At 57.1% G+C, this 13,710-nt stretch overlaps 1 protein-coding gene across 1 annotated transcript in view; it reads right to left on the reverse strand.

The window, feature by feature from the left end:
* PRDM12 (PR/SET domain 12) overlaps nucleotides 1-13,328 on the reverse strand; it is a 13,519-nt gene extending 191 nt beyond the window's left edge. Inside the window, exons 1-5 of the mRNA XM_027105972.1 lie at nucleotides 13,106-13,328; nucleotides 11,142-11,332; nucleotides 9,533-9,688; nucleotides 1,678-1,789; nucleotides 1-282 (exon numbers count right to left, since the gene is read on the reverse strand). The exon at nucleotides 1-282 is cut by the window's left edge and continues 191 nt beyond it. Of these exons, the coding sequence (XP_026961773.1) occupies nucleotides 1-282; nucleotides 1,678-1,789; nucleotides 9,533-9,688; nucleotides 11,142-11,332; nucleotides 13,106-13,328 (964 nt within the window). The remainder of the gene's footprint in view (nucleotides 283-1,677; nucleotides 1,790-9,532; nucleotides 9,689-11,141; nucleotides 11,333-13,105) is intronic.
* Between the last annotated feature and the right edge of the window lie 382 nt (nucleotides 13,329-13,710).

Below are 13,710 nucleotides of genomic sequence, written 5' to 3' on the forward strand. Positions count from 1 at the left end.
GCGCGCTCTTCTGGTGGGCGCGCAGCCCGGCCAGCTGCGAGTAGGCGCTCTGGCACACCTGGCACTTGTAGGGGCGTTCGCCCGTGTGCAGGCGCACGTGGTTGCGCAACGTGGACGACTGGCTGAAGCGGCGGTTGCAGAAGCGGCACACGAAGGGCTTGTCCAGCGTGTGGATGCGCATGTGCGAGCGCAGGTTGCTGCGCGAGTTGAAGCCGCGGTGGCAGATGACGCAGCGCATGCGGCCCGAGGTGCCAGCCGCCGGGTCCGCCGGGTGGAAGTCCTCTGGCCGCGCGGGCGGGGCCCGGGGGGGTCAGGCGGGGAGGGGGAGAGAGAGAGCAGCCTCGTTAGAACCCGCGCGGCCGCGGCCTGGTCTCCCCGTACCCCTCCCCCACGTGCGCCCCTCCCAGGGCCCAACCGCCTCCGATCGTTGGGTGGCCACTGCTCAGATTGCTGGCGCTGGCAGAGGGGTGGTAGGGGCAGCAAGAGACCTGGCCTGGGATCACATAGGAGCTGGACTCCAGACCATGCTGCGAGATCTCAGGGACTTAGTGACTTCGCTTCGGGAAACCTCAACCTTCTCATCCGTAAAATGGGAAGCTACTACGACCTCACGGGGCTATGCACGACTACACGAGATGATCACAAAAAACTGACGTCTTTGAAGATTACTCTGTATTGATCACTTTACCTGCCTGAGGCCGGATATGGGGAAGTACCAGGTTTATAGTAACCTTCCATCAATGGTAGTCACTGTTATAACTCCTCCTCTCCCCCCAAAACCTTTCATTTATTCATCCCACAAATATTTACTGAATGCCATCTATGTACCAGTGAACTGCACCTCACTTTTCTCATCCCTGAAATGGAAGTAATAATAGCATCACGCCCAAAAGGTTGCTGTAAGGATCAGAGAAATGGTTTGTGAAACATTAGCTGCAGAGCAAGCTCTGGATAAACAGTAGCTCCTGAGCCTCAGGTTCATCCTCTAAAAATAAGGATAACCAAATATCACAAGGGTTTTATGAGGACCCATGTGGGATGACACCTGTAGAAGGTTTAGCCCAATACTTGGCAGGAAATAGGTCTTGAGCAAATGGTCTCTACCGTGATACCAGCGCCCCACCCCACCCCGCTGCAGCACACACACAGGCACACTCCGCTCTGCCTTCATTCAACAGGTTTATACTGAGCACCTACTCTGGGCCAGGCTCAGCACCAGGGACAGGGCAGGGAAATGTGGACTGTGAAAGCTGGAAGGGAGCTTAGAGATCATCGTGCCCAACATCCTTCCTTTACAGGTGGGTAAACTGAGCCATTTCCTAAGATTGCACAGCAGAACTGGGACTCAATCCAGTCTCCTACTGCCTGGCCCGTTGCTTCTCCACCACACGCTGCTGCTGCCTCCCCCCAATCTGCCCCCAGACAGTCTGTCTTGTCCAGAATCAGAACTGTCTTCCGTCTATGCCTGGACCATGGCAGCGGCTCCAGGGCCATTGGCCTCCTTGAATCAGTAAGTCCCATGTGCTTGATGCTGCTGGACGAGGAACCAGGGTCCCCAGAGGCCAGGAGCCTCCCTGACAAACACACACACACACACACACACACACACACACTCACTGTCTCTCTCTCTGGCTTCCGTGGCTCCCTTGTCATTGTGGCCTCATGGGGACTACCTACCATGCTTGTTCTTTTTCTGCTCCTCCCCCAGCCCGGGCACACCAGGGATCCCCAGGAAGGTGTTGTGTGAGTTTCCATACCACACCAGCAGCTCCTGGTCTGGAGGGATCATCTGTAGGGAAGGAGGCAAAAGGAGATCAGGAAGGCAGCAGCCCGGGGTGGGGGGTTCCCTCACAGCCAGGAGGGGCTGTCCTGGTGCCCACCTTGGAGATGTGGATACAGTCTCAGCCCCAAGAAAGGCACACTTGGGTCCCTTCCCTCCAAGCTATCCCCGGCAAGCTTCACAGACATGGAAGGCCTTGAGTTGCTCTGCCCCTCTGCCCCCCTCTACCAGGACTTCTCACTGTCGCTGTCCTGGCTCTGCTGCTGGGACCAGAGCTGTCTCCTGGCCACACAGGAGCTCCCAAACTGACAGCAATGGAACAGAAACCTTGCCGCAAGCAGAAGTAAAGGAAGAAGGAAAGCTAGAAAACTTTTCATTTCTCTCCGAGGGGAAGCAGAGTCAGCCAGCCCTCAGGTCTGTGGGGCTGAGCCAGACGTTCCCAAGGAGAGTGGCCTGCGGGGCACCCTGTGGTTCTCGGTTACACCCTGCCTGATGATGTTCTGGAAATATCTCTTATCCAGAGCAACCACGAGGCAGCGCCACGTCACATACCCTTCTCTCCCCATCACAGGGCTCTGCCTGACTCCCTGTATGCAGCTAAAAAAGAAGCATTCAGTTCAGTGAACACCTCCACCTCCGGAAACACTGGGGCACACAGCCTTAAACAAGATGCGTTTGCCATGTCCTAGGTCTATGGCAGAGAACTCCACAAATGGTGACAGGGCTCTGCTGCTCCCAGGGGAGGACTGCCCCAGGGACACGGTGCCCGCGGTCAGGAGACAGGGCTTTGCAGTGACAATCCAGGGAGGCAGTGGAAGCCCTGCTCCTGAGGTGAGGCTGACCCCGCCCTCTGGGACAGCCCAGGGGCCCGCCACACCTTTGGTGGAAGCCAGTTATTCCTCAAAGCAAAGAACCTTCAGGCTCCAGCCAGCTAGAGCAAATGAGAGAGGGGAAGGCCCATCGCCTCCCAAGGCCTGGACCCCGGAGGAGCTAGCTGTGGCACCCACCCTGGGGGTCACTCTCTGATCTGCCCAGAGAAAGGTGGATGCCGCCCCCCCCCGGGCAATGGTTGGATTGTTTTCCTGGGGGGTCTTCTTTTAGTTGAAGTACAAAAGGTCACACAGGACTCCATCTAGGGCTGTCTGAAATCACACCAGAATAGGGCCCTTCTCCTTGGCCTCCACGGTCACAGAGAAAGCCCCCGCCCCTTCCCTTTTGTTCTGGCCTGAAGACCCCCGATCTGCTCGCCACACCTTCCCTCCTCTGGTCAGAGCCAGGAAGAGCCTCAGAGCATCACAGCCAGCCAGCCCTGCTGGACCCTGAAAGGAGAGGGAAGCAGAGACAGGAGGGGGCGGGAGAAGTGAAGCTCCAGGGGACCTAGGCAACGTCCATCCCCCTAAGACTCATCCAGGGGTCACTGTGCCCCTTCCCAACAGACTCTACGGCCCACGGGGTGTCACATCAAGCCTCAGGGACAGTGAGTGACCAAGAGCCGGGCAGAGGGTGCCACACCAGCTCGGACTGACGGGGTTTAAATATGGAAAAACCAAATGCAGCCCCGGAACCCAAGGAAAATCAGGCAGTGCGTCAGAGAAAGCGGGCAGGTTAGAATCTGGCCCCACAGCGAGAGTCCTCGAGGCCTCTCTGGTCATTCATAGTCACGGCCGCTGTAAAGGAGGCCAGCGGGGGTCAGAGCTGGAGGCCCTGCTGGAGAAAGGGTGGAGCTGAGAGAGTTTTGTGAACCCCTTAGAAAAGAGGGTGATGGAGCTAAAATATTCAAGGTAAATTCACCGTGAAGGAAGCTGCTGAGAGATGGTGCCGGTGGGCCCTGGGTCGCCAGGTCCCTGGGTGACCCTAGACACTCTGTCTCTCTAAGCTTGTCTCCTGAAGTGAAGGGGGTGGAGAGCATGATCCCTGAGGCTCCCCCAACTCTAAGACTCTGATTATGTCACCTCTGACATTGTCCCAACCCCTGGCTTCAATTCTCAGACGACACCAGATGTTTATACGTCACGGTTCTTCGAAAGCAATCAACCCCTTGTCCGACTATCTGTACACTCCCCTTCCTTCCGGAGACCGTACTGCCGAGGTTCCTGGCTCAGGGCCTGGGCTCACACACTTCGGGGTCCGCTTGGGCTCCCCACCTGCTGAGCGTGTCACTTTGGGCAAGGTGCCTTCTGCCACTGGTCCTCAGTTTCCTCAACTGCAGAACAGGGACAGCCCCTTCTGTAGCCTCACAGGGCGCTTGTCCGGGCTCAACGGGGCCACGCACTTAAAGCTGTTTGTACTATTTTCCGAGAGCTCATCAACCATTCAGAGAAGCTGGCAGCCACCTCTGGGACATGGGGTCCTTCAGTGACCATCAAGAGCGCAGGCTGGGGACTTCCCTGGCGGTCCAGCGGTGAGGACCCAGTGCTTTCACTGCTGAGGGCCTGGGTTCAATCGCTGGTCGGGGAATTAAGATCCCACAAGCCGCGCGGCGAAAAAAGAAGAAAGAAGAACAGGCTGGGCCCACATGCTCCCAGGACACCAGTGCCCCTCCGGTGCCACCTCTTCCCTGGCCCATCTGCCCGGGGGGCGGGGAGCACAGTTGTGGGATGACAGGTTCAGCAAGTCGCCAGTGGGAGCTGCATCTCCACCCCCAGACATGCAGTCTGGGAATCAAGTATCTAAGTCAACACCGGCCTTTTCATTTGAATTGACTAACAATTATTATTAAATATAAAACAGATATAACAGCAACAACAATCATGGTGGTGAATGAGAAGCCAAGAACGAACTCTGAATATTATTATTGAAAGTGGTGGTTGGGAATCATATTTTTAAAAGAAGAGCTTTAATACTGACTGCTTCAATATAGGCTGAGTCATGTATTTACTAACACATTTTTCAAATGTACTAAAAATTTTACTAGTGCATTTTTTTGTTGTTGTTGTTTGCAGTACGCGGGCCTCTTGTGGCCTCTCCCGTTGCAGAGCACAGGCTCCGGACGCGCAGGCTCAGCGGCCGTGGCTCACGGGCCCAGCCGCTCCGCGGCACGTGGGATCTTCCCGGACCGGGGCACGAACCCGCGTCCCCTGCATCAGCAGGCGGACTCGCAACCACTGCGCCACCAGGGAAGCCCACTAGTGCATCTTAAACATTAAAACAGTGATACAGACACAAAGCAGTATATAAGGAAAAGTAACTCTCTCTCCTACTCAGGGCACCCAGCCACTGTGGCCGGTTTTCTGCGCATCTTTCCTCAGAAGGGTTTGTCGTTTTGAGACCAGTTTTTTTTTTTAATGCTGATTTAAGATGCATGAGGAACAGCATGACGGAGCGGAGTGACTTTCATTTTCTACAAGATGCATCTGATTTTTTAAGAATTAATGAGCACATATTACGTTTGTACAAAAAAATATTTTTTAAAGAGAGAAAATCTATTAAAAAGAACCTACTAGAATTGAGAATGACACACACCCCCAGACAACAAGAAGCCTCCGGCTGTAAGGCAGCGCTGGGGAAGGCGGCCTCACCCGCACAGAGGCCGGGCACGAGAGTCTCTCTCTGCCCTTCAGAGCTCTGGGAAACCAGCAGCAGCTCCTGGCCTGGACCTCTGGCATCTGCTTGCTCCCAGACACCCCTCATGCAATGACCCCAGAGATGGAGACCAGGAGTGCCGGGGAGACCCACAGCCTCTTCCCTGAGATCTTAGTACCGTTGTCCAGAGGCTGCCAGGGTCCCATCAGCCAATCACCTAAGAGCAAAGAACGGCCACGGTCCCGTGCAGGCCTCCTCAGTAGCCCTGTTTCTTTATGGCCAACACTCTGGCCTGGCCCAGCCAGGGCTTTCCACGGGGGCTCGGAGAAGGAGAATCAGCTGCTCATCTACTTTTCTGGGGATCCAAGACTGGCTCAGGGTACACAATAAACACAGCAATTCCCAAAGAAATGAAGCCTGTCCCATAAAATCCACATCATCAAGACACGGGGTGAGTATCAGCGCCTGACTCCTTGGTTGACAAATTATATAATCTCCCAACTGGTGCCTCTTCACCTTCCCTGTTGGCCCAGAAGTTCTGTCCTGACCCATTTCTGAATTTTTATTATCAGTTGAAAACGTTTGGGGGTTTTGGTTTGTTTTCCTAATACAAATTCATGTCACAGTATTGAACGTGCTCCCAGGAGGCTCTGATGTCCTCCCCGTCCTCCCGGTGGTACAGAAGCCCTTGATTAGAAGGACCTCAGTGTCATCTGGACGAATATCAATTTCCATTGTACCACAGATGTCCCAACACACCAATTAATAGAGTTCCAGCAAAGAGATATTGGCCAGGGAGGTCCCACGGCGTGGTGACCAAGGGCTCCACCGTGGGGTCCCACAGGTCTGGATTCAAATCACAGCTCAACAATCTCCCAAGATCTCCCTGAACCTTAGTTTCAACGTCATTAAAACAGGGATAGTGATAGCACCAGACTGAGTGGATTCGATTTTTTCAAAGTCGCTAAGACCCTTAGCACAGGGCTGGCATGTGGTAACTGCTCCGCAGACGGTAGCATCATTAATTATGCTTATTATTAAAAACCAAAGTGCCTAACTGCACCCATCGGTGAGTAAGATCAAAAGGAAAATGGTGCTTTGCCCTCATAGAGCTAAGAAAAAGAGAGATGGGGCTATGAGGCTCCAGGGGAAAAAAAAACCCAAAACAAACCTCAGTTGCCTGAAATGAGAAGCAAAGCAGCTGAAAGACAAAGCCCACGCTTCAGGGCACAGTCATTTGCCAAAACCTCGGGAGGGGAAAAGCCTGGGAATTCTCTTCCCAGTTCCAAAATGCAAAATTTTCATAGTTTATTCCTAAATCGTTTTCTTGTGTTGAGTTTTGGGGTCAAAGTTCTTGCTTCCCTGGGGCAGCTGGTTTCTTTGCCGGTTTTGTTTTCTTGGGAGAAAAGGGTCCCTGTGTCCATTTTCAACCCAGCCCCCATCACCTGGAGAAAGACTTATTCATTCAACATTTAGTGCCCATTCGCTACGTGCTGGGCACTTTCTAGAAATGTCATTTTAGGCACCTGAGGTTGAAGATAGCGAGGGGAGAGCCTGGGATAACATGTTGGTAGATCTGCCTAGGAATTCTGCACAGACTGGCCGGCCTGGAGACCCATCACCCTCGTCTCCCTTTGGACGGCTGTTAATTTTGTATTTGTGGGAAATTTTAGAGCAGCCGTAGTATATTCTGCTTACTGAATGATGTTTCTTCTCACTTTTTTTTGGCAAGTAATGGGTTACTGTTATGAAATATACACAGTGGTTCTGAGTGACGGAAAGATTAAGAAAACAGGTCATGGCACAGACCCTTCTTGGCTCACACACACGCACAGAACAAACAGCCCACGAATTCGAGAGGCGTCCGGGGAGTGGCCTGGAGCAGCAGAAATGTCTTCTGGACAAGCCCTGCTGCACGGTGCTCACACACACCTGGACACACAGCCGGTCCGGTAAGTGGCGTCTGACATTTTGACACATGGCTTTAAGAAAGTTGCCACCATGAAAAATGTACCTGACTTCACTTATTAAAAGTAAAGTGGGTGGTATTTTGCGTTTCCTTATTCGTCACTCCGGCACTCGGCTTGCTAACTCTGTAAAAGCAGGAAGAGCTAAACCGGTGGTATCTACTTATCTTGATCATATACGGTAGACTTTCCCAATCCTCTTTTTTCAACTTAAATTCCTGATCAGATGTAGATGACTTTTAAAAAATCTTATAAACTTAGATTCCTCCATGGAGATGCACTTCAGCCACCTTGTCCTCCGACTCTGAATCTCTGTATAAACGTCTATTAATATTTCCTGACCCTGTTCAGCTCTCAGCCATGTGACCTGAACAGCAAGATGAGACTCAGGCCTCCGCATCCGACGCCGTGGGGAGTCCTTTTGCCAAAATCATACCAGCATCCTTACCCTCTCTCCTGTGTGTAAGCACGTGTGTGTGTGAGCGTGCGTGTGTCTGCGTGGAGGGATGGAATGATTGGGTGTCCCCCATCTCATCTGTTTCAGGGGGGCCGGGAAGCAGTGTGCAGATGTGAGGACGTGTGTGAGGTTGAGCGGGTAAAGGGGGGCGCTCTCTGCCAGGGGTAAGGTTCAGCCACACATGAGCCTGACCCTAGGATGTCTAAGGGGAGGCCCTTGCTCCCATAGGGTGGCAGCCCAGCCAACAGTCTCAGGAAACACCTCTGTCCTCAGCCTGGGCCACCGTCAGTCCTATCCTCGCACTGTCCCATCTCACCTGAACCCCAGTCCAAGAACGGCTCACCTTTCTTTTTTTTTTCTTTTGTGCCGCACAGCTTTCGGGATCTTAGTTCCCTGACCAGGGATTGAACCCAGGCCCCAGCAGTGGAAGCACCGAGTCCTAACCACTGGACCGCCAGGGAAGTCCCAACCTTTCTTTACCCCTCTTGGTTCTCCTGAGGTCCAGCCTTTGGCTGGACCACACCAGGGCCCAGGCAAAGGCCATTCTGTTGTCACTCCTGGAAGATTCCCAGGGGCCTGGTTATTGAGGGACAACTGTCCAGTGCCCCTTGGGGCCTTAGAAAGACATGGGGCTCTGAGTTACAGGAAGAAAACGGACTAAAGGAAAGGAGAGTCACTCTCTGGCCTGGGGCGGAGGGCTCCTTCAGAACACCCCCAAACTCAGCCAAGCCTAGCCGCACCCCAAGGGGCACCGTGCTTCTCCCTCCACAGAGGAGCAGAAGTGTGGGGTCCAGAGGACTATTGGGGGAAGAGCCCCACCACCCGTGCAGAGCGCTCGCCACCAACCCGCCACGGGGAAGCTGGGCTGCCTGCCCCGTCCTGGGCTGGACGCTGAGCAAATGTCCTGCCAAGAGACAACGTGCAGGGAGGGTCCTAACAGCATGGCTGCCTCGGCTACCGCCTCCCGGCTACCACCACTCGGCCTGCTCTGTGCTCTCATCATCTCCCCGAACACTGTGAGCCTGTCTGCCTCTGCCCAAGCGTTTCCCCACTGGGGACACCTCCTTTTCCCATCCCGCCTGAACCTCTCCCTGCCCTGGGCCTGGCCAGCTCCTCTGGCAGCCCCTCCCACCCACCCCGGGATATGCTATTTTATCTCTCCCTCTCTCTCTCTCGTCTGAGAAGCTGCGCCCAGCTCAGACATTAGTGTTAGCGTCCCTCACAAATGCCCATGGAAGCCGCTGAGTCTGCCACTCATCAAGTGAGACCCAGCAAACTGGAGGTAATCACAGAATCCTCCCTTGTGGATTCAACACGTGAGGATTAGATACGGTAATGCGCATACAGTGTCTAGGAAAAGCCTGACAAGTGATCAGGATGCGATAGCTGAGGTTAGAGTCGCGCGTGGTCCACCCGTCACTGGTGGCGGGCAACGCACAGCCAAAATGCTGCCGACACAACGCCCTCTCTCCCCCCCAGATGCTTTCCCTGGGCCGCCTTCTGGTGTCTTTCCCTCTGTATTTCTATGGCTTCTCAACCCCAGCACCCCCTCAGCAGTTATCCGGGGACCCCAGTGGAGGTGCACATGAGATCCACGATGGCATAAAGTGGAAAGTTCTGTCCTTTCTGATCTACAGCAGAAAGCTTGCCCTGGAGGTCGTGCTCCCAGAGACAGTGATGCATGGGCCTCAGTCCTCCAGCCTGGGCAGGGCCAGCTGGGCCAGCGCGTACGCCCCTCTCTCCACCTCAGTCCCCCGCCCCCGCCAGCTGCACGCGCCGCCCCCACATAGCAGCGCACACACTCACCTCAGCAGCTTTGTAGAAGATGCTGGTGCCGATCTGGACCACCTCCAGGTTCTGCTCTTGTTCGTTACGTGCGCACTTGATGTAGGTCATCCAGCTTCGGTGGTCCTCCTGGCTGGCGTCGATGAAGTAGCGCACCGTGCCATCCTCGTTGAACACCTGCGCGCAGGTGAATCGGGGGCCAGGTGAGGCGGGGCTGTGTCCTGTGTGCCGCCCGTGGCTAGGGCTATAGGCCCCAGGCTGGGTACATCCACACGCTCTCTCTCTCCATCCTCACAACAGCCCCAAGAAGTGGACGCAGCTATTATTGTCTTGATTTTCCAGCCAGTGAAAGGGAGGCTCAGAGCAGTACAGTGACTCGCCTGAGGCCAGCTGGCTAGAAGTGGCCAACAGGGAGTCAGTCTCCAGGGCCCCACAGGCTCCTGCTGCCACGTCCTCCCCATCCCCAGACGCAAAGCATCTCCAAGAGATCACTGAGCACACAAAGTGACGTCCACTCCAGCTAGTTCTCCGGGGATGCAGAGGTGCTCCCCAAAGCCGCGGAGAGCACTGGCCAGGACCTCAGCGGGGGACACAGAAGAGCCTAGAAAGGGAAGGCTGGCTCACTGTGTCACCCTGGCCTGGCCCAGGCCCCCTTTGTGGGAGCTACCAATAGTACTCAGAAACCAAACTGGACCCCAACTTCCTAACCCAGCAACAACTGGAGATGGGAACCACGGCCCAGGCCTCCAGAGGTGGGAGGAGGTGAGGTTAGGAGAGGCCTCATGGCGCTCTGCTCTCTTCCTCTGATCCTGTGACCAGGTGCAGGATTTGGCCCATTCATCTCCTTAGTGGTCTGCCCGGTGGTGGGGAGCCATGGAGGAAGGAGGAGAAATGACATTAGGGAGAGGGTGCCTCAGCCTGGCCTCCTCAAGGTGAGACCCCCAAGAGGAGGAAGTGCTCTGGGAGGGGCTTTGTCCCGGGGGGGCCGTCCCTGGCATCTGGCACCGTTGTGGGGGAGGAGGGTCAGAAGAGCCTGGATGGAAGGTCAGTTTCCTTCTGTAAAATGGGAATAATAACTCATGGGGCTGCTGAGAACATCTGGTGGAATGCAGGCCCGGCGCTCAGAAAGCCGCTTGCCAGTTAATCGGTGCTCATTTCCAAAGCCGTTATTCTGCTTGGCTTGGGAAGCCTGACTGCCAAGGAGCACAGGCTCCCTTCATCCTTCCTTCCAGCCACCCTCACCCCAAGGCCAGGGCTGGCTTTGAGGGGCTTTCCTTGCTACTTCTGGAGTGAGGGAAAGAATGCAGGTGGCTGGGCGGTGGCTCCCAGGAGTGGCTTGCCAGCTCTCCGTGGGACCCTGGGCAAAGGACATGGCCTCTCTAGGTCTCCGTGCCCTCCTCTAAGAAGCGGACCTAACAACGGACGTGATCCCTAGGGCCGGCCAGAGGAGAGCGCCTTCGCCTCGCGATTTGGGGAGGAACCTCCAGGCATCAGGCGGTAGGATCCGGCCTCAGGGAGCGTCAAGGCCTGGCCCAAGGCGCCCGCAGCTTCCAGCGAGGGCGGAAGTAGCGGCCGGACGCCAGGGCCCCACCCGCAGCCCGCAGCCCGCAGCCCCGCAGCCCGCGCGTACCTCCCACATGAGGTTGTTGTTCTTGCAGATGTCCACGTGCTCCGGGGCAATGACGCGGCCGGTGAAGGGGCCCATCTCTGTGCCCGCCTTGATCCACGTCTTGGAGAAGATGCCGAGGCCCTCGCCGGGGATGGAGCTCTGCGCGATGATCACCTCGGCCGGCAGCACCAGGCTGGACAGCTTCTGAACCTCTGCGGCCGCCGGGCATGGGGACTGGGTCAGAGCCTGAGGCAGGGGAGGCCCGGCTCTTCCCCGGGGGTGGAGGCTCAGCGACCCGAGTCTCCTCTGATTGCAACCCGGGGACCCTCCGAAAGCAAGAGGTGCTTTGGGACTCATTTCGAGGAGAGCTTTTTGTTTGTTTGTTTGCATTTGCTTTTGTTTTTAGTCTCTCCACGAATTCTCAAAGCATCCACAACCTCCCCTGCCCTCCACCCCGGCAAAGTTTAAGAACTACTGAGCCGACCGCAGTGCGTGGCTTTACCAATGGGTAAACTGAGGCCCGCTCCCACGAGGGGGTGACGGCCCAGCCAAGACTCCTTCGCCCTGTCTGGTTCTGGGCCGATCGTGCGTCGCACGGCGCTCACTGCCCGTCGCGGCACCGAGCACAGGGCACTGTCGGAGGACCCAGGACGCGGTCAGGGCTTCTGACTCCTTTCGCGGTGCGGGGTGGGGCGGGCCTCGCGCCCGGGGCGGGCTGGCAGCGCCCGGAAGGGAAGTCTAGTTTCGAGGCGGCGGAAGCTCAAAAGAAACGCGGGCGACGGCGGGCCGTGTCTCGCGCTCTCTGGGTGACCCCCGGCGCGCCTGGGTCCCTCGCTGCCGCCAGGATCCGGGGTACCAGGAAGGGCAGTGCCCGGATCGAGGCGAGCCGCGCAGTCGCCTCTCTGGGCGGACAAGAGCCGGGGCGGCCCGCAACCTCCGGGGGTCCCCCCGCCTGGTCGCGCAGCCGGAGTGGGAGCGGCGAGGCGCACAGGGGCGGCCTCCGTGTCTTACAAGGTCCCCCTCTAAGCTACCTGGGAAAATACCCGGCCAGCGGGCCAGCTGAAAGGGGGGGTTAAACGGTGTCCATTGCGGCGCGGCCGGCAATTTGTCACGCTGTTAAAGTGATCGCATTCATTCGGCTCCATTCGAAAGAAATTGCTAATTCTAAATTCATTAGCCCTGGAAGAATGCTGTAGCAGTAAATTGTAGCTCAATGCGGAGGGGACTTGTTTAAAAGGGGCCGAGGAATTCCCCTTACAAAAAGGGGGGATTAGATGGTTGACATAGCGTGAATGGAAGTGGAATTAGTCTGCACGGTAAATTAAGAGAGGAACAGAAATCGTAAAGGGGGAAAAGGGGGCGACGCGCAGAGATGCCAGCGCCGGGGAAAGATATTGTTTGCGGGTTGATGAATGAGGAGTAAGAACTTGAGACATCTTAAAGAAAAGAAACTTTTCTTACTCTCTCTTTCTCTCCGTCGCTCTCTCCGCGGCTTTCTCTCCCGTCCGCCCGCCCTCCGCCCCCTCCCCAGCCCCCGCTGCCTTTTAAAGTTCTTGGTTTAAGTGGGAACTTTCGCGGGTCAAGCCCAAGTTAACTAAATGAATTAAAAACCCCTTCTTTTTGAGTCAACTGCTATTACACGCCTAGTAAGGCTTTAAATGCCGGGAACCCGCCGGCTCTAAGGGGTGAGGGGCGGATGGGGAAGCGCGGGGGCGGCGCGCCCGGCCGCCTGGACGCCGAGATCTCTTCACCGTGCCGCGCGGGGTGGAGGTGCTCCCCGCCCCCGGCCCCTCCCCGCCCGGGCTTGGCTGCTCGCTCCCTGGTTCGGCTCGCGGGAAACTGAGTCACACGCAGCATCTGGAACGCCCAGATTGGCGCGAGCTGCTGGGACGCCCCGTGTCCCCGCCGCGTCCTGCGCGTGTGGGCCCGGGAATCAGGGGCCGCGGGGAGGAGGGGACGCGATCGGCCTCGACGGCGCGACTCACCGCCCGAGAAGGACTGCGCCAGGACCTCGGCGGTGAAGGCTGTCTTGGGGCTGGCGTGGTGGCTCTTGTCTTCGAAGAGCTGCTCGCCCAGCACGTTGCGCCAGCGGCCGTACAGGAAGCTGTGCAGGATGTCGGAGGTGATGACCTCTGCCAGCGCCAGCCCCGGCGCCTTCAGCCCTGTCTTGAGCACCAGGGCCTCAGCCGGGAGCACGGAGCCCATCATGGGCGGCCCGGGGCTCGCCGGCGCCGGGGACGGACGGCCGGACGGCCGGGCCGAGGCGGGTATGTGGTGGGCGAGTGGGGAGCACAGGGGCGAGAGAAGAGGGCTGTGATGGGGGAGGACGAGGACGCTGGAGGTAGTGGGAGGCGGGGGGCGGGGTGGCTGGGAGGAAAGTGAACGAGGGGGAGCGAGGCAGAAATGAAGAGAGAGATGGAGAAATCTGCGGAGATGGCAGAGGCGGCGCGGAGGGCTGGAGAGCCAGGGGTGGAGGCGGAGGCGGGGGCGGGGGGGGGGGGGGGGGGGGGGGGGGGGGGGGAGGCGGGTGGCTTCAGAGAAACGGCGGCCAGGGTCTCTCGGCCGCGCGCTCGCCTCTCGCACACCCGGC

The sequence above is a fragment of the Aethalodelphis obliquidens genome, unplaced genomic scaffold (genome assembly GCF_003676395.1).
Source record: "Aethalodelphis obliquidens isolate GAN/ISIS:26980383/991018 unplaced genomic scaffold, ASM367639v1 scaffold7, whole genome shotgun sequence".
Classification (NCBI taxonomy): Eukaryota; Metazoa; Chordata; class Mammalia; order Artiodactyla; family Delphinidae; genus Aethalodelphis; species Aethalodelphis obliquidens.